Genomic DNA, 19,353 nt, shown 5'->3' with positions numbered 1-19,353 from the left:
CTTTGACTTAGGAATGGGGTCCATTCCTGTCATGGTATTAGAAATCCAAAAGACTTGGAGAAATTAAAAAAGCATGAAACCACATATATCCAGTCCAAATGGAGAGATGATAAGTCAGCAAGCAAAGCAGATTAGTATTTCTGGAAGTAAATTCATCCTCAAGTCTTGGTGAGTACCTTTAAGAGGTGGACCCTGTTTTTCACAAAATCTTACCAAGATGAGACTGATATATAGACTGTATTTTATATAGCATATATCATGGACAGAAGTAGGTTAAAAAATAAAAAGATAGCTGGGTGCACAAAACTCAGGATCATACCTCTCAACCTCTTAGAGCAAGAAATCTGGTCAAAGCCATAAATAAAAATGGAACAATGGCCCAAAAATAGGGGCAATTTTTAAATATTGCTCTTCCAAACTTAGAAAGTTGATAGAATAACAGGCTTTGCATTAGCATGAATTGTCTGAAGGATATGAAGTCCAAAACCAAATATCTGTCATTATTTTTTAACTTCAATCTTTAATGATATGCCACTAATTTGCCAAAAAACACAATTTTATGAAAAATGGACCAAAAACATGAGGCAAAAATCCGGACATTCAGCAAAAATCTGTACAGCTGAGTGGTATGTCCAGGATAAAAAAGTGCCCAATCCTGCTAGGCGCACTGGTGCCAGGACTGGAAAGAATGACAGTGTAGAATCCTCAGGACATGGAAACATTCCTATGATGGGGCTAGGCCAGGCCCAGGGGGAGGATGCCCCCCCTGTTGTAAAAAGAAGTAGCAGTCCATAAAAATCACAAAAACTGATAGGCTAAAAAAGAGCCATAAAGATGACAGAGTGGACTACTGAGGATAAGAAAGAAATTATGTATTGTTACTATCATGCAGTATTTCCAGACAGAAGATGTACAAAAGGATTAAGAGAAAAATTAGAGGAAAGAAAAACACTTCCAGAAGAAAAACTGTTGGAAGCTTCAGATAAAACGTTATGTTCATTAATATAACAGATTTATGAAAAACACTGCAGAACCCAAGAAACCTTGGGCCATTGGAAAAAGAAGAGACTGAGGAAGTGAGAAAATATAAAGAACAAAACCTAGAGACATTTGAAAGGCATAAAAAAAATATGGACATGGGAAAGAAAGAGAGATCTGATATGGTGGAATACTTATGCAAAGGAGAAAGCAAAATTAATCAACACAAAAAGGCAGTCCCAAAGATATTCAAAGAAAAATACAGGCAAAGGCATGCAGCTATGGAAAAATTTATAATAAAACAATAAGATCACAAAAAGGAATGTAGAACAGAAGATTAGAAAAGTAAAAGTTAAAAAATAGAAGATGAAGTTATGGAATACTTGCAAAGTGAAGGATTTAGTGCAGAAAGTCTAACATCGCATTCTGGAACAACAAATCCCCAAAGTAAGGAGAAACAGGAGGAGCAGGTGACATCTGAAGAAGAAAACTATCGGAAGCTTCAGATAAAAAGTTATGTTCATTAATATAACAGATTTATGAAAAATACTACAGAAACCAAGAAACCTTGGGCCACTGGAAAAAGAAGAGACCGAGGAAGTGAGAAAATATAAAGAACAAAACCTAGAGACGTTTGAAAGGTATAAAAAATATGGACATGGGAAAGAAAGAGAGATCTGATATGATGCAATGCTTATGCAAAGGAGAAAGCAAAACTAATCAATACAAAAAGAGCAGCACTAAAGATATTTAAAGAGAAATACAGGCAAATGCATCTGGATATGGAAAACTTTACAATACAAAAAAAAAAAAACAAAGAGGAAAAGCAGAAAAGAGGATTACTAATAAATAGCACATATTACTGTGCAGCTAAATTAATAACAGATAAAGTCTTCCCACAAAAACAGAGGGTAGTGAGAGAAAGGAAGACGAGAAATCGAATGCCATCAAGGAAGTATCAAACAGAGAAAACTATAAAGCAATTAAGACAAGAAGTGTCACTGTTAGAAGAGTATAGAAGAGGGAACAGATCAACAAAAGTACTCAAAGATTGATGTGATAAAAGCACAGTAGTCGAACAGATCAGAATCTATTGTGCACTATCGCAAATAATGAACTAAAAATATCAGCAAAGGCAGAAAAAACATAGAAGATATGCAGATAAATATAAAGGAAAAGTACAAAATAAGCAATTTATTGATGACCCAAAAAAGTTTTATAGAGAACTGGGAAATGAGGCAAAATTCATTGAACCACCACCAAAAAAAGAAGAAATAGAAACATTTTGTTGAAATATCTGGGCGTTTCTCGTTCCTTCGTTGAAGGTTGTGCGTTAGGCCCGGCAAGCCAGCACGTAAAAAAAATCTACTGTCAATCATTAGTGGACCGGAGTTCCACTGTGGCGACCCCTAACCGGGAAAAAGCAGAAAGACACAAAATCTATGAAGATCTTGTGGAACATAACAAAGATGCTAGATGGATAGAAGAAAATGAAAGAATAAGAAGTTTAAATGTACAGGATATGAAATAGGATGAAGTAATGGCCAAAGAGATTGAAACAAAGTTAAGAAAAGCTCCTAACTGGAAAACCCCAAGCCCAGATGCAGTATCTAAGCTCAGACTAAAAGTATTAACATTTTTACATGAAGATTTAGCCATGAGTAAGAAGTATTCTTATGTGCACCTTGACCAGACACCAGCCTGATTAACAATAGGAAAAACAATACTCCAACTTAAGAGCGAACCTGCAAGCTATTCTAAAAACTATAGACCAATAACTTGCCTTCCTCCGATGTATAAACTATATACTGGAATTGATGCCGACAGAGTTTATAGTCATTTAGTAGAAAACTCAGTCATGGCAATAGAAGAAAAAGGTAATAAAAGAAAGTCACATGGAACAAAAGATCAATTGTTGTTAAATGAAGTCATAATGGAGAACTGTAAAAAGGGGAAGAATCTAAGTATGGCGTGAATAGGCTATAATAAAGCATTTGACAATATTCCACATTCATGAATAAAAAGAATGCTTAAAGTATAAGAAACGCCCTACACTGATGGATTACAATAAAGCAACCATGAAATAGTGGAAACCACTTTGCAGTTAAGCTATGATAAAGGACAAGTTATTATCCCAGGGATAAAAATTCAACAGGGGATATTCCAGGGTGACTCTCATGTGGGAGAAAAAAACAAATGTAGGTTTTGTAAAACAGAATTGGAAACAGTCACACATCGTGTTGCTGGATATGGTATACTAATGGCAGAAGAACTGTGAAAGGCATAAAAATGGGACAAAACCTGCATTGATGATTATGAAAAACATTATAATAACTGAAGTAGCTGAAAAACACTGGAAACATAGGCGACAAAGCATCATGGGAAATGATGAAGTATATATCACATGGGATCATTAATTACCAATAGTTCAAAAAATAGATGTGAGAAAACCAGAAATAGTAGCCCATGAAAAGAAAACAAAAGTAGCATTGATCAGTGAAATTACTACACCCAGTGACTACAGCATCTTACAGAAAGTCATAAAATATCAGGATTTTCAGGCTGAAACAAGGGCAACAAGGAAGAAAGATACCCAGACAGTTCCAGTAGTAGTAGGAGCAAAGGGTCTTATAAAAAAAAAAGAATTTACAATCGTACTTAGATATGTTACCAATACATATAACTCCATACAAATTGCAGGAGGAGTTGTTACTGGGCACATTGTGGGTGCTGCAAAGAGATTCTAACATCAAAGATTGAAACAATACTAATTTTATGAACTTTAATAATAATTTGACTTAGGAATGGGGTTCATACCAGACATGATATTAGAAACCCAAAGACTCGGAGAAATAAAAAAAGATATGTCTGATAGTGTAAACTGCATGTTTATAAAACAACATGCAACTTTTCCAAATTTAACCCAGAAATGTTCATTACTAACCTAACATCTATTAACTGGAATTACCTAAAAATCTTCCCCTTATATGATGCTGCAAATTAATGCAATACAATGTTCTCTCTCTCCAGAAAAAGAAACATTATCCCTCTGCACAAAGGAGGAAATTCAACAGACATTACTAACTTTAGACCTATAACAATCTTATCTTGTTTCTCTGAAATAATTGAAAAATATATTCAAAAACAATTGCTAAACTATCTCCCGGAGGAACTCCTATCCCCTACACAACACGGCTTCCATTCTTACTATAATACGAAAATACTACTTCTAACCTATATAGATATGGTCAATAAAGCCAGATATAACAGCAAACTAGTCTTCTCCTTATTGCTAGACTTGTCAAAAGCCTTCTACATAGTTTGTTACAGCAAACTTCTACTTTCAATGTCCTCATTAGATCACTCTCAACCCACCCTTCTATGGTTCAAATGTTACCTACCCAATATGTATTAATCACGTAATACTCAACCCTCTCTCCCCTCCATGACTTACAGTCACCACCGGTGTACCACAAGGCTGTATTCTTGCTCCCCTACTCTTTAACATTCTAACACCCTCCAAACATCCACACAATAGCCTCCCTAATACAGTATGCAGATGACTCCATACTCAATTATACATCTGACAACATCACACCTCCAAAAAAATTACACCAGAAGCTTTAACAACAACTGAAACATGGTTTTGTAAGTGACAACTCATGCAATTTTAGGCATTTAACTTTAGTCCTTGAGTCTGGCACCAGTTATTTGTTTGGCACATGCCTTCCTGTTGGATGGTTGAGTCTTTTGGAGATTCACTAACTGCAAACCAAGTAGGCCAGAGCCAGCTGGTATTGGATTTCATTCTGAGAAGTAAATGTCAAACATGAGAAGTCCCAGCAAGGAACCCTGGAGGACCCATTGGTGGGTTGTCCCTTTGTGGATATAACTTCCCCTATTTTGATTTCTGTATCCTATCTGTAAACCACGTAGCAATCCATTGGGTGACATAGGGTTTTATTCCCACTTTATTTAGCTTTTAGGTTCATAGGTTCATAGGTTAGTACTAGGCTAACTGCCCTTTTGGGCCATTTGAAGCCTAGCCAGTTACCCCATGTGAGAATCAAACCCTGCACCTTGTGTCTTTAAGGTAAATACCTTAACCATTATGCCATCCTCCCACCCTCTAGTGTGCCTATGTGGGGGATTGTATCAAGAGCTTTGGCCAGGTTGAGGTGTGCTCTGTGTACCATTTTGCCTTCAGCCATTGCTTTGATTATCTTTTTAAAAAAGCTCACTGGGTAGATTAAGCATGATCTGCCACTGACAAAACCAAACTGAGATGGGTCCAGTGTTTGGAGGTTCCCTATATACCTATTGATTAATAATATGAGGAGTCTTTCCAAGATTTGCATATGAGGCTGGTCCGAGTTATGGGTCTGTGGAAGGTCCCTGCTTATACAGGGGAGAACTGTTGCCGTCCCTCATTCACTTGATACAAAACTAATATGGAGGCTGAGTTTTATTAGGGATGTTGCTAAATTATTATTAACATATGTCGACCACAATGTAAGGGCAACTGGCAATGAGACACCAGACCCGTAGATAGTACTATTCAAAGCAAGTACAAGGCACGTTGCAAGAAAATTAAAATAAAAATGGTTTTATTGCCAACAAGCGAACAGCAGAAAGCACATCAACTGACTAAGCGCTTTCACCAGATACACTGGTGAACACATACATATTCTTTACCTACTAAATGGATTTTTTAGTATGTATATTTATCTACTTGTAGACTATATTAAGGGAATGCTACAATATTTACATTATTTACATAGTTTTAATGATCATTATTTTATTTTGTAACTGAAATGTCTATTTATTTATTTGTTGCTGTTTAATTGAATGGGTATTGAACATTTGGAATACAAGGTTTTTAGTACTGCAAGAAATATGGTTGACATTACAGGAAGTGTGGTTAATTGAATTATTGATTAATTAATGTTGTTTTATTGAACCGTATTTATTAGTAGTAAGCTGTGTGGGTTAATTGTGACTCTGATGAAGCCAGTGTATCTGGTGAAAGCGCTTAGTCAGTTGATGTGCTTTCTGCTGTTCGCTTGTTGGCAATAAAACCATTTTTATTTTAATTTTCTTGCAACGTGCCTTGTACTTGCTTTGAATAGTACTATCTACGGGTCTGGTGTCTCATTGCCAGTTGCCCTTACATTGTGGTCGACATATGTTAATAATTTTGGCGGACTCCTGTATTGGCGTCTTTTTTTCGTTTTGGATGTTGCTAAATTATACCTCATACTCTTCCAAATGCATCCTGGGATACTGGATACTGTCAGGATCCATCAATGCAATACTTTTATCTTTTGGTACTACTTTCTGGACTTTATCTTGTATGATAGTTGGGAGGCAGTCAGTTTCAGATATTTCTTGAGATACAGATGGGGAAAGGGTAAAGTCTGAGATGAATTTATTGGCAAGTAGGTTTGCTACAGCTTTAGCTTTGGTGTAGGTAACATTATCTCGGCGCACTGCTGTATTGCACTCTGGAGATTCCGAACATATCTAAAAAAAGGTTTTGTGACAGACCTTTATGTGAGTGGATATTTTCACCTCAAACTTGGCTTTGATCGACTTTTTAATTTAATGATGAGACCCCTAACATTTGAAGAATTGCTCTTCTTACTTTGAGCCAAAATTCTCTTCTTTTATTGTAAAGCTTGTTGATGTTGAAATTTCACGGTGGAGAGGGGGGGGACTTGATTTTGTGGTCTGTCCGGTGCTTCTCTGCAGCTGTTTATAAACTGGTATATGTTAGTTGTGCATGTTTCTACATTTTTAGTGGAGTTAATTGGGTTTGGTGGTGATTTGAAGCTTACCAATGTATCACTTAGAAACAAGTAGTTTGTCTTAAAGATATTTTTAAAGGTACCTAGGATCTCTGGCTTCAATTTTATTTCAGTGGAACTTACTTTATTGTCAGACCTAACAAGTGACAAAGATGTGCAAGGGATGGTGCAAGATGCCTCCATATTAGTAAGGACAAGTTCCAAGATATTATTCCCCCTAGTGGGTGTTCTAATTGTTTTCAGGCATTTGTATTGATAAAGTCCAGGAATCTTTGGGCTTGTGCACTAGTGGTGGCGTAGGTTTCCCAGTCTATAGCTGGATAGTTTAGATCACCTATGAAATATTATTAGGTTTAATACTGAGTAATTCTAGTTTTATTTATTTATTGTACATTTGTTTACTAGGGAGGTCCGACTGGACAGAGCTGTCCGTTTTCAGCAGAGGCCCGGAGAGAAAAGCTCCAGAACAATTGCTAACATATTATACATAAGATATTTACACATTCAGTTTTAAAAATATAGCAGACAATAACATATGATTGCATAAGATATTTACATAAGCATAGTGGTTTAGACATACAATTAAAAGTATAGCAGGTAGTAACATTTGATTGTTGTTCATACAGTATGTTTAGTAGAGATAATCTTGAAGATGTACTGAAGATAAGACAAGAAAGGAAAAACTAAAAAAAGGAGGAGAATACAGACAAGTTCATATGAGGTGCACTGACATTTTAAGGGAAAGCTTTTCAACTAAGTCTAGGGGAGAGTTAGTGGGTGTAGATGGGGCAGTGAGTTGGTAAGTAATGTGTGATAATATATAGTTCCTGTAGGTAGGTGTTGTGGCTTTTTTGCGTCATAGAGGGAATTTTATAGCTAGCTAATATGTGTTATGGGACCTTTCTCATTGTTAATTATTGGGTCTATATTATTACCTCAAAACTGTATTTCTTTGAACACTTAAACGTCAACACTTAATCAGCGAAATCCAAAAAGCATGAATGGCCACTTCCGCAAATCTTCTCACAGGGAAAAAATTTGCTTGGCCGACCAACAGGAAAACAAACTTTCAAACCCTAATCAAGTGGGGGGGATTCGCTGCCCCCCCACATCCCCCTAACTAAATTTACCAACTCCGAGATCGCTCTACATTGGAGAAAAGGGCAAAATCCCGATAATGGCCAAGTGAATTATTTCCCCTATGAAAAGAATTGTGGAAGTGGCCATTTGTGCTTTTCGGATTTCACTGTTTAAGTGTCGACATTTAGGTGTTCGAAGAAATGCAGTTTTGAGGGAATAATACAGACCCTTAATTATTGTTAATTGGACATTAATCTGTTGTGCATCATGATTCTTTCCAGCCTTGATGTGAGTGATTGAGACACCTTCACTTTTTTCACCTTTTTGCTCAGTAGCTGGTGTAAACATGCTCTCCACCATTTTAAATCATGTCTCAGTCACTACACAGATGTCAATGCTCCAGGGTGAAAAGGAGTTGTACGGAGTGGAGTTTCTTGTTTAGGCTCCTAGCATTGATCACCTTCATATTTTCCTTTGCTTGTTTCATTAGGTGGGTATAACTGATTGACATTGCATAAAAAAGGAGCTATGGTGTGGTAGAAAATGTCTTTGCTAATATTCAAAAACCTAGAGGGGACAGGTGCAGGTCATCCCTGGCAAAGCATCTTGATCTCTCAGTTATAGGCTCCCAGGCTGACCAATACTGCATCTCCTTCACTACACAGATGTCAATGCTCCAGGGTGAAAAGGAGTTGTACGGAGTGGAGTTTCTTGTTTAGGCTCCTAGCATTGATCACCTTCATATTTTCCTTTGCTTGTTTCATTAGGTGGGTATAACTGATTGACATTGCATAAAAAAGGAGCTATGGAGTGGTAGAAAATGTCTTTGCTAATATTCAAAAACCTAGAGGGGACAGGTGCAGGTCATCCCTGGCAAAGCATCTTGATCTCTCAGTTATAGGCTCCCAGGCTGACCAATACTGCATCTCCTTCGAATGACACCAAAACTAAGCCAATTATTGAAGCCAATTATATTTTGCTCATACTGGGGCAGAATCTTTGGAGAAGGTAGACTGCTGCTCATTGCTAGGCTCATACCTGTATCTGATACATGCTCCAAGAGCTCCATGTCTCTTTGCATAGTCCAAGGAGGTATGTCTCAAGTCACTGACACCCAGATGTAGTATAACAGTGTCATGCAGGTAACTGTTGTTACAGGACTTGAGTGCATACATGATCTGATGGATCCTGGTACAATACAAGCAGCTAACTGTCACTCTTTCCTTGCTCAGCCTGGTAAGAGACAGATCTGTACGTCTTACATGGAGTCACGTAAATCTAGAATATTCATTTTGATTTGGTGAATGCCTGCCTAATGGGCTCAGCATCCATGACTTTGGGAATCCTTGCACTATGAGAGGTGATCAGTTTAACAAACTGAGAGAAAGAGTGCTGCTGAGGGTACTTTGTGCCTGTATTGGGTTTGGAAGGTTTAAGCACATTAAACTTTAGAACCTCAGCATATTAAAATACAGTATGTTGGTAGTGATGAGGTGTGGAGTGAGATGTGTGCTGAGGTGTGGTGTGCATTGAGGTGTGGAGTGTGCTTGGTGAGGTTTGAGGTGTGGTGTGTGATGATGAGTGCTGCATGATGGTGTGTGGTGATTGGTGATGCATGGTGTGTGGTGAGGTTTGATGTGTGGTGCATGGTACAAAGTGAGGTGTGATGTGTGGTAAGATGTAATGTGTGGTGCATGGAGAGGTGTGGTGTGTAGTGAGGCATGGAGACGCGTGGTGATGGGTGTGGTGTAGTGTACTGCTGGCAATCCTGATGCCCGAGTCCTTTGTGTCTTAACAATGTTGCCTCCAAAGCCATTCTATAACATACCTTTCACATGATTATGTTGTTTGAGTCACAGGTGATCATAACAAAACATGAGAAAAATTCTTATAGTATCTCAATCAGGCTGGCTGCAGAAGCTGTGGAGAAGTGCTGGTCGAGGATTTTGACAGGAATGATTTAGGGAGCTGGGGTGACTATAACTGTCTGTAGTTTAGTTGGTGTAAAGATGCAGGGATATTTTAGGTAGACTTATAAATAAGCTGTGAGGGGGGGTGTTTAGTTTTTTGGGCTGGTATATACAGTTATCCTGGGCAGACATTACTGCAGCTCAGGGTGTGACTTATTGTGCTCTGCAAAGGTTACTGAAACCTCAAACATAGATTACTGAGGCTGTAAGGATCTAGGAAAGCATCCTGTACAGCAAAAAGCTCTTGTGCAGCCAACCTGCTATACAGCAAGTCCAACTGCAGCTGCAGTGCTCTGAGTGAAAATGAAAAGGAAAAATGCTGCTTGGAAAGCCTGAAGGATGCCAAGATCATCAAAATGTGTTTCTCCCAATTAAAGGCTTTTCATGCTTCTCAAAGTCTTGACCAAAAGCCCCTGGGGAGCTCAGCTCAGCGCAGGTTACAGGAGGTGAGCTAGAGAAGACTTCAATCCAAAAAATGCCAGTAAATCCAGCCAATGCTGCTCTGCGACTCAGAGCCTGTAGTATGACTCTTTGTTACAGGTCTAAGGCCACAGGTAGGCTAGAATTTCAGGAGTTTTAAAGAGTGGGGCAAGTGGAAAACTGTAGTCACTGTAACAAAAGGTAGGGAGCAATACGGAGAGCAGTACCTAATGTAACCTGGGGGGGGGCGCTATAACAATGTGACAATCAAGAACAGAAAAAAACAGCAGCAGTTGTAACAAACATAAATGTTCTTAAGTGCAGCTTAAAAAGACAAACAAGCAGAATTTATGACACTTTCCTTCTTTCAGTCTGTATCAACATCTGTGAGATGAGCTGAGGTGACAACCATGCTAAAAGCACATCTAAATAACTGCCTATATCTTTATCAAATATACAAATCAGAACAGCTTATTTTTCTTATTTGAATAGATGCAGAGTGTTGCAAATTTTGCATCTAATATGCCAGAGAAAACTATGCTATTGATAATGCTGTTAGAGTAAGATGCAACTTGGGAAAAGATCTATGAACAACATAAATGTCTCTTTTGGTAGGTACCTAACAAGACGCGTGCAACAGTTGCAAAACCCACAAAGGTTTCTCACCAGGAGAATTCTGGACATAAATACCCTGTCTGACACTGATCGCCTAAAGTCTCTTTCTCTGTATTGTCTCAGGCCCCTACAGGCTGCTGAGAGGGGATCTTTGCCTGACTTACAGGGCTTCCTCAGATCCAGCCCGGATGATCTGTTGCACATGTGCAAATCAAATAGCACCAGAAACTCTAGATCCAGGGATCTGAATTTTGTTTGTGACATAAACAAAACATGCTGGAGAGGCAGACATGGGACCCAAATTATCCCAATGTTATGGAATAGGCTCCCCATCCATTTAAAACAGAGTTCATCCCTTGCCCTAATCAAATGAAGCCGTGAGAATTGTGTGGGAAATCATAAATTTACCTCAGTCTGGCCCCCATGTTGCTTACTGACACAGACCATCAATAAAAAAAGCATTATCGTAACTAACACCCCCATACAAATCCCTTAACTAACACCCTATGGACCTCCCCCCGAACATGCCCCTAACATTCAGGGTCCAAATGGGCTTGGGATGCATGGCTAGGCTTGTAAGGGTCCTACTGGTCATTAGCCTAGTAACAACCTATGAAATACTATAGAAACTAGTCACTAATGCTCGACCATTACAATACTATGATAGGAGACGCTAAATGGGTTGCATGTGCTCAACCATTACAATACTATGATAGGAGCAGCTAAATGGGTTGCATGTGCTCGACCATTACAATTCTATGATAGGAGACGCTAAATGGGCTGTATGTGCTCGACCATTACAATACTATGATAGGAGAAGCTAAATGGGATGTATGTGCTCGACCATTACAATACTATGATAGGAGAAGCTAAGTGGGTTGTATGTAGATGCCAGTCATTGACAGAGGAGGTGTGATCCTACATGAAGAAATGCCAACAGCATTTACAGATGCACAAAATAGATATACTTAGAAAAGGAATTGTTTCCAATAGTATACGGATGTGAGAAATTCCAGAAATGTCTGTGGTAAAGAAGACTGGGTGAAAACAGACCACAAACTCTTGTGAAGTGTATTTAAGGCACCTGTGAGATTGCAGATGCTGTTACGTAGTTCAGAAAACTATATGAAAGTGTAATATATGCCAAGCAAAGAGCTACACACAGCAGATGCACTGAACAGAGTATATGTGTGAAAGCAGCAAGAAGAAATGTAAGAAGATGAATTATTTGGTTACTACAGTAGATGCCAATGGTAGCAGAAAAAGTAAAATCATGAGATGATTGGACTAGTCTTCACAAATTCACCCCTGGCTTGACTGGGCTAGCCTTCCTTGCACTATGTGAGGTGATCACTTTAACAAACTGAGAGAAAGAGTGTTGCTGAGGAGAAGCTCCAGGGACATGTACTGGCAATAGGCAAGCGGTCACAAGACTCGCATACCTTGTACTTCCTTCAATTGTATGATGATAAATGTACTGATAACAGGAAGATGGAAGGTGCAAACGTAACTAATAATGCAAAAACATGCACCAAAACCCAGCGGTAGTGCGAAATTAGGGCTAAAAGTTTTGCTGTACTCAAAAGTTGTAGTGAGCAATAACCAGCTCAAAGCAGTAATCCAAAGCACACGATTTATTAGGAATGAACCAGACGTACACACAGCAGGCTTCACGTTTCGTCAAAAACTTCATCAGAATAATGAACAGTCATCTACAAAGCAATTAAATAGTCCAATTAAAGTTCAAATGCACCAATAGCAGTCACTATATCATGAATTAATAAATAGCTACAGAGCACATAAAATCTACTAAAAAATGACAAAACGTTATGAGACCTGATACTAACTTGGTAATGCAAGTACAGAAAGATATTACAATGGAAGGACTGCCTGAATAATTTTCTGCACTGAAGAAAGAAATTCAGTTTTATATTTCTTTCAAGGAGGAAGCTGTTCCCGGGATTTGATGTTAAAGTTTAATAAAATAATAATTTCCAATTAGCTGAAGAAAATACTTGAGAAGATACATTAACAGCATTAGGGAATAGCAAAGTCCAAAGAAATAGCCAAAGCTATGTTCTGGCCAAAAATGGCAACTCAGATAAAATAAGTAACAAAAAGCCTTGCCATCTGCAGTACATACGACAATAACATATTGTTATATTATAGAGGATTGGCATGATGGTTAAGGTCTTCACATCATAAACTTAAGGAAAAAGGTTTGAGTCTAACCTTGTGTTACTGACTAGGCTTAAAATGGTCATTCAAGTCAGTTAGCTTAATATGAACTTATGAATAATGCAACAAAATTCTAACATGCACCGTACTAGATCACCTGTGGAACCGAATGGGCACAGATTTGTCCAAGTTAAAAATGTATACATCTCATATATGTAAATAATTATCAGGCTACTATATTCATAAATATAGCGCACAGTTACATGCAGTAGTTGTGTTTGCTACATTGTCATTTCATTAGCACTATTCATAAGCATGACCACTGTAAGACAATCTGACAGACTATGACCATAACTCACATATCAGTGTGCATGGTACACGAGCCCTACATGCTGCAGATGTGCACATGCCATGCTTGTAGACTGCTGTTTGTGCAAACAGCATACAGGTAGTCAAAGAACGACACCTCCACCACTGCTGCACATAGGGCTCGTGTACCATGTACATGATCAGATCAGCAACTTTCTGCCTATAAAGTATTGCACTGTTTGCATCACAATTATAACATTTCTCCTCTCCTCCCCAGTAGCCCTGGCAAACTGTTAAGAGAGATGACAAGATGGCACAGGGGTACAGGAAGATAGGAGTGAAGATGTATGCCAAAACCATAAAGGAACTGATTTGTGAGGCAAACTGAGTCATCCTCAAGAAAAGAAATACATTGCATTCTGTCTGTCATATTATGGGCCACCTCTTCTTTGTCGCTACCCTCATCTGCATGCAGCTCTTACTTCACAGTTAAGGTCTATCAACACTGGATCCTTTATTCTTTATATCCATACTGTCCAAGCTTTGAATGCTCCATTATATCCCATCTACTACCCACTTAGAGTGCTCCACCAATCCACTACCCACTTACAGTATTCCACTGATCCAATACACACTTACAGTGCTCCACTGATCCACTACTCACTTACAGTGCTCCACTGATCCACTACCCACTTATAGTGCTCCACTGATCCACTACCCACTTATAGTGCTCCACTGATCCACTAACCACTTAGAGTGCTCCACTAATCCACTAACCACTTAGAGTGCTCCACTGATCCAGTCCATTTCTGTTCTCTGAACAGCCTGATGTGACTTTACAGTGCAATAACATTTTGAATCATCGGCAGGAGGTACTGCCAGCATACAGCATTGCAGTACATGGTCCTCTGCAGTCATGGGCAAGAACAATTAATAAAAACATTTTGCTTACTGATGCTCACAGCTGTTGAAACTGAACTAGCACTGGTGCTAAAGGGAGGATCACTGGCTAACCACTTCCAGTGGCAGAATTACAACTTCTCTTGCAAAGAAAAAGATGATGTTGCATCTCTTAAACCAGCATGTTTGGCTGCAGTCTGCACAAATAATAATGCTGCGCTCAGTCAGTCATGTTATGTTATGCTGAGCAACACATCACCATTACCTGCTCATCAGGGACAGGGCTGCACATCACTGTACTTTACATCTGCAGTTTGATATATATATATATATATATATATAAATTCTGTTACTGCTCTGCAATGGACACTACAATTTATATGTTCGTGATTTGTGAACAACAATGTGAAGCCCATGTCTGCTTATTAATTCCATAAGTGGACTTCTTCTGATACACAACTCACATGCGGAACTTCCAGCTATGAACCATGCAAGGCTGTGCTTTGTACCTCGGACCAGCCCATATAAAAGTGCAAACCAGGATTAAGAATTAGGCTTCAATTTCCCAGAAATTATTGAGCTGATAGACACAAGCATGTATGTGATTAGTGCATTAATTCTCAAGACAGGGTATATACCCATGCGCTCATATCTAACAGCAGTCTGCAATACACAAATCGAGAATTCAAAAGATTTGCACAACAGTTGGAAGTCATACATAATATCCAAGCTGCACTACCTACAATCCAATGGTTTTGAGGAGAAAAACACCCCAAAAGTTAAGAATCTCATGAGAAAGAGACGCAGGCAAAGCTATGAGGACTGCCAACCCACAATTTTGTAACACAGCAATACTGCAGTACAGGGACTGGGTCTCGCACTAGCACAGCTGTTAATGGGTAGAACGGTGACAGGCAGATAACCTACTGTGGCTAGTGATGCCCGAAAATCAACAAAAATAAACAATGCTGGAAGGAAATCAGGGCAGAGAAATACTTCTATGACTGCAACTAAAAATAATACCAGACGTTCTGGTTGGTGACAAGAGTATCGGTCCAAAAACTACATATATGTAGGATGTGGAGAAGATGGCATGTTATATAGAAGAAATGTTAGGAATTTCTGCAAGACAAACAAGTCAAACTGTTTCAGAAAGAAGAAACAGAAGTGTCACAACCAGTTGTGTTATAAAAAAAAGTCATTGTGCAAATCATGACAGTAATGAATTTCACAAAGTGACTATTGAAGTTATGTATCCAAATGAAGCCAAAGTGTAACGAGTTGTCCAAAAAGCAACACCAAATGTCCAGAATAAACAGTCTTGTTAAATTCTTGACATATACAGCAGTCTGAAATAACAGATAGAAATATGAACTGTTACATCATTAACATTTTTTCTAAAAAGTGAAAAACTACAAGGATAAAAATGTCTGTGAATGTGTGCAAAGTTAGATTTTTCTGTAAATAGCCAATGACATGCCTAGTATTATATTAAGGTTCACTTACAGTAATATGTAACATAATGCATGGTCCTCACAGATATATTTTCTAACTTAAAAAGATAATGTTAGATGAGAACATACCTTTAAAAGGCTAATTAGCTAGCTATAGTGGTTGATGAGTCATGCGGTATAAGAGGTTCTAGACAATTTTTTTGCGACTTAAAACTCACTGAAGTTACCCATTGTCCGCTGTCCTTGTGTATTATGTGTAAATGTCCACTGTCCTTGTGTATTACTTGTTATTGTCCACTATCCTTGTGTATTATTCATTAAGCCTCTTGACATAGCAGAAGAGCTGCAATTCTAGATGAAGCCCTTTTTTCCTTCACGCATGGCATGTCTTCATCAGGGCCCCAGGACCATGCACGTAACAGCAGGAGCTCTCCAACATATATTAGACTGCATCCACTGTGGTCAACAACATGACAGGCTCAACATGGGGTGACTAAAAAGTGTAACAGTGCACATGTCATAATTGCCTTTGACTATCATCTGTGTCTCTAGTTCAAAGTCCCTTTTAATTCACTTTTTCACCCATGCTGGAACAAAACCAGTTCATTCTTGAGACACTATACACTACTTTGGGGATTTTGCCCCTTCCCAAGGGTATGAAGCATGTAGTTGGTGTACACAAGTGAAGGAGGTGTGGGGAAGACTTTCACCATATGGGGAGGATAAGCCCCCCCTAAACATGTTTTTAGGTCTGTGTCATTAGTGCATTTACATGCAAACTTTAAGCAGTTTTGAGTTCTGAAGTTATTATCAGGTGAACAATTACAGGTCTTACATAGTCGAAGCCCTCAGTCAAACTCCCTTCTTTACTTGATTCACTTTTTGAACTGTGTATACATGTGTTATCATTCTGTAACTTAAGCCTAGAGGTATAATTCTGCAAAATCTATATCTGTAAATTACTGAATAAGTGTTCTCATCAATTCTTCTCAGTTTGAATTTTTTAAATGTTGTTATATCTTTGGATATTAATGTATTCAACAAGCAAACACAGATATCATTTTCTGCCACAACTGAAACCATTGCCCTTTTATCTGTATTGTTGCAAATGTGTAGTCAAGCATGGAGTGACATTTATACCTGAAGTCAGCTTCCTGTTGTGTTGTGCCAACCACAAGGGGAACATCATTGTACTGCAGGTTTTTATTCTTCAGCATCTCCAGTGGTGGTTCTGGTATCACGTATCCGTCCACTACAGCGATTGTACCAACACTCTCTCCTTTTAGTGGTATATTCCAAAGGCCATTTTCTGCCCAGTTTGGATATTCCTGCCATGGGATAGCCTAATCAGAAATATAAAAGCACAAGAATAAAGGTGTTTTTTCTTTATCTCACGTCACTTCTCAGACTTCTGTATAATATTTACTTTTGTTATATGAGTAATGGAGAAGAGTTTTCTCCAATGGAAATATGAAAATTACTAAAACCACAATAGGCAGCGACTGCAGGTGATGGGACCTCAACTTAAATATAGCCTAGTCACTGCTGTTTATGTATGTATTCATTTGTTAGGTAGATCTGTCTGGACATCTCCCAGAGTTTGTACCTTTCTTGAAAGTGATGAAGAACAGAGAAATCTTGGCTATTAAGCCAAAACGTAGATAGTTCAATCTTTCACAGATAAAGAATGTACTGTAGCTTTGAAAGGGCTGTAGCAGCATAACATACATTAACTAAAGCTGACAAAAGTGATTCCAAGACTGCTTTTGAAGCCGATAATTATAGGAAACAAAAGCTTTGTTTGTTTAGTCTTAAGAACTCTTAACTCTTAACTTGGTTGGCATAAGATTTGCAAATTAGACTGACTGACATTTTTACTAGAAAAAAGAAACTTGGACGGTCTTATAGACCAGGATGGCTGATAAAGTCACTGCACCTAAAGTGTGCAAATTGTTTGGTCTGCCAATGATTCTAAAAAAAAAAATTAAACGAATCTAGAATTAGACCAACTGTTGCCAACAGTGGAGCAAACACAGAATTTGTGGCAATATTTTTTTAACACCTTGGTGCTGCGGTAGTGTTGTCGCCTCACAGCAAGAAGTTGTCCCGTTCGATTCTCAGCTAGAGCATTTTCTGTGTGGAGACATGCATGCGTGAATGGGCGTGCCATTGTTGAAGGTTGTGCGTCAGGGCTGGCAACTCAGTACATAAAAATCTACTGCCAATCATTAGTGGACCGGTGTTCCGCTGTGGCGACCCCTAACCGGGAAAAGCCGAAAGACACAACAACAACAACTGAATTATCACTTAAGACACACACAAACATACATTTATATAAAAAAAGCAAACCATAAATGAGTTCCTAGTTACAAACACCATACATCACATATATTCTTTGTATAATGAGCAATTTCCTGCCTTCCCTTAAATCTCACTCCTCGGAAACATTATTCTGCATGTATTGTTCCAACAATTCCCATTTTTCCTATGCAATTTGCTCTTACCCTTTACTAACTATCCTATTTCCAGTTATTACATCTCTGTTACAATATTCAGTACTTCAAACACTGTTGGTTTAGACTTTGAATTCTATTTTCTTGCTTTTTTGGCAGCCACCAGAATTAAACTTAACAATGCCTTACTGTGTGTAGACAGTTCAGATCTTGTACCCCAGCTCAAAAAAAAGAATTTCCTTAGTTACGCCCATTTCCTCACCCATTATTTCTAACAGAGTACTCTGTAGGGAAATTTTGAAGTCTGCCAGCTCATTACACTCTTAAAACATATAATCCCAGTTGCCTGTTTCTTCCCCATCACACCTCCAACATTTGTCATCTACTTGAAGAAAAATTTGCCTGTTGGGGTATAGAAAAATAACTATGCAAACACTTCCAAGCAAAAGTGAAAAATCTTCTAGACTCTGTTGCATAACTGAGAAACGTACATGTGTCCTCCCACTGTTTCCATGTGAATTGCTTATCCAATCTCTCTTCCCAACCTTTTCTAACCTCCTCTGATTGATTCCTACAGTTATCATGCAATATTTTATATGCCATAGTAATTGGTTCCTTTTCAAGTTTTCCCAAATAAATTCCAGGCCCCTCTTGCCTATTCTCTGTACCCTAATTGCAGTCATCCCTATAGGCAAAATCTCAAAACATTCTAGTGTTGGCTTAGTTCTTAGAATGTTTTCTGCTACTTTATGAATATAATATTCTGTACAGCTGTTCTCCTGAAGGATCTGCATCCAAATTCCCACTCTCTGTCTCCTTATTTCTTGAACTTCCCTGTTTCATCATCATCTCTTCCTGCTTTTAATTATATATTTCTGCTTGTGTTAGATATAGTAGATCTAAAACATCCCTGCAGATCAGGTAACACTAAACGACCTTGTTTTGTTGGAAAGATTAACTGACCCACTTGACCCTTGTCCTCTTCCCCTCCCAGATAAATTACTTCAACTCTAGTAATTACTGTCCACAACTTCTCTGGTTGATAAAAAAATATGTCTGACCTGTATATATAAAACTAAAGGGGCTAAAAAGATTCTCACTGTTTGTATCTTGCTATCCCTATCCAAAATCTTCCAGTTTCTCAGTTTTTGTATTATCTTTTGTTTAGTCTCTTTCCATATATCCTTAG

General features: G+C 38.3%; 1 protein-coding gene across 1 annotated transcript in view; it reads right to left on the bottom strand.

Moving 5' to 3' along the window:
* LOC122811022 (liver carboxylesterase 1-like) overlaps nucleotides 1-19,353 on the bottom strand; it is a 683,437-nt gene that overhangs the window by 205,655 nt on the left and 458,429 nt on the right. The window contains exon 5 of the mRNA XM_044082537.1: nucleotides 16,852-17,054. Coding sequence (XP_043938472.1) covers nucleotides 16,852-17,054 — 203 coding nt within the window. The remainder of the gene's footprint in view (nucleotides 1-16,851; nucleotides 17,055-19,353) is intronic.

This window comes from Protopterus annectens, chromosome 9.part0 (assembly GCF_019279795.1).
Source record: "Protopterus annectens isolate FY-2018-M chromosome 9.part0, PAN1.0, whole genome shotgun sequence".
In the NCBI taxonomy this organism is placed as follows: Eukaryota; Metazoa; Chordata; order Ceratodontiformes; family Protopteridae; genus Protopterus; species Protopterus annectens.
This window is presented reverse-complemented; position numbering and strand designations above follow the sequence as displayed.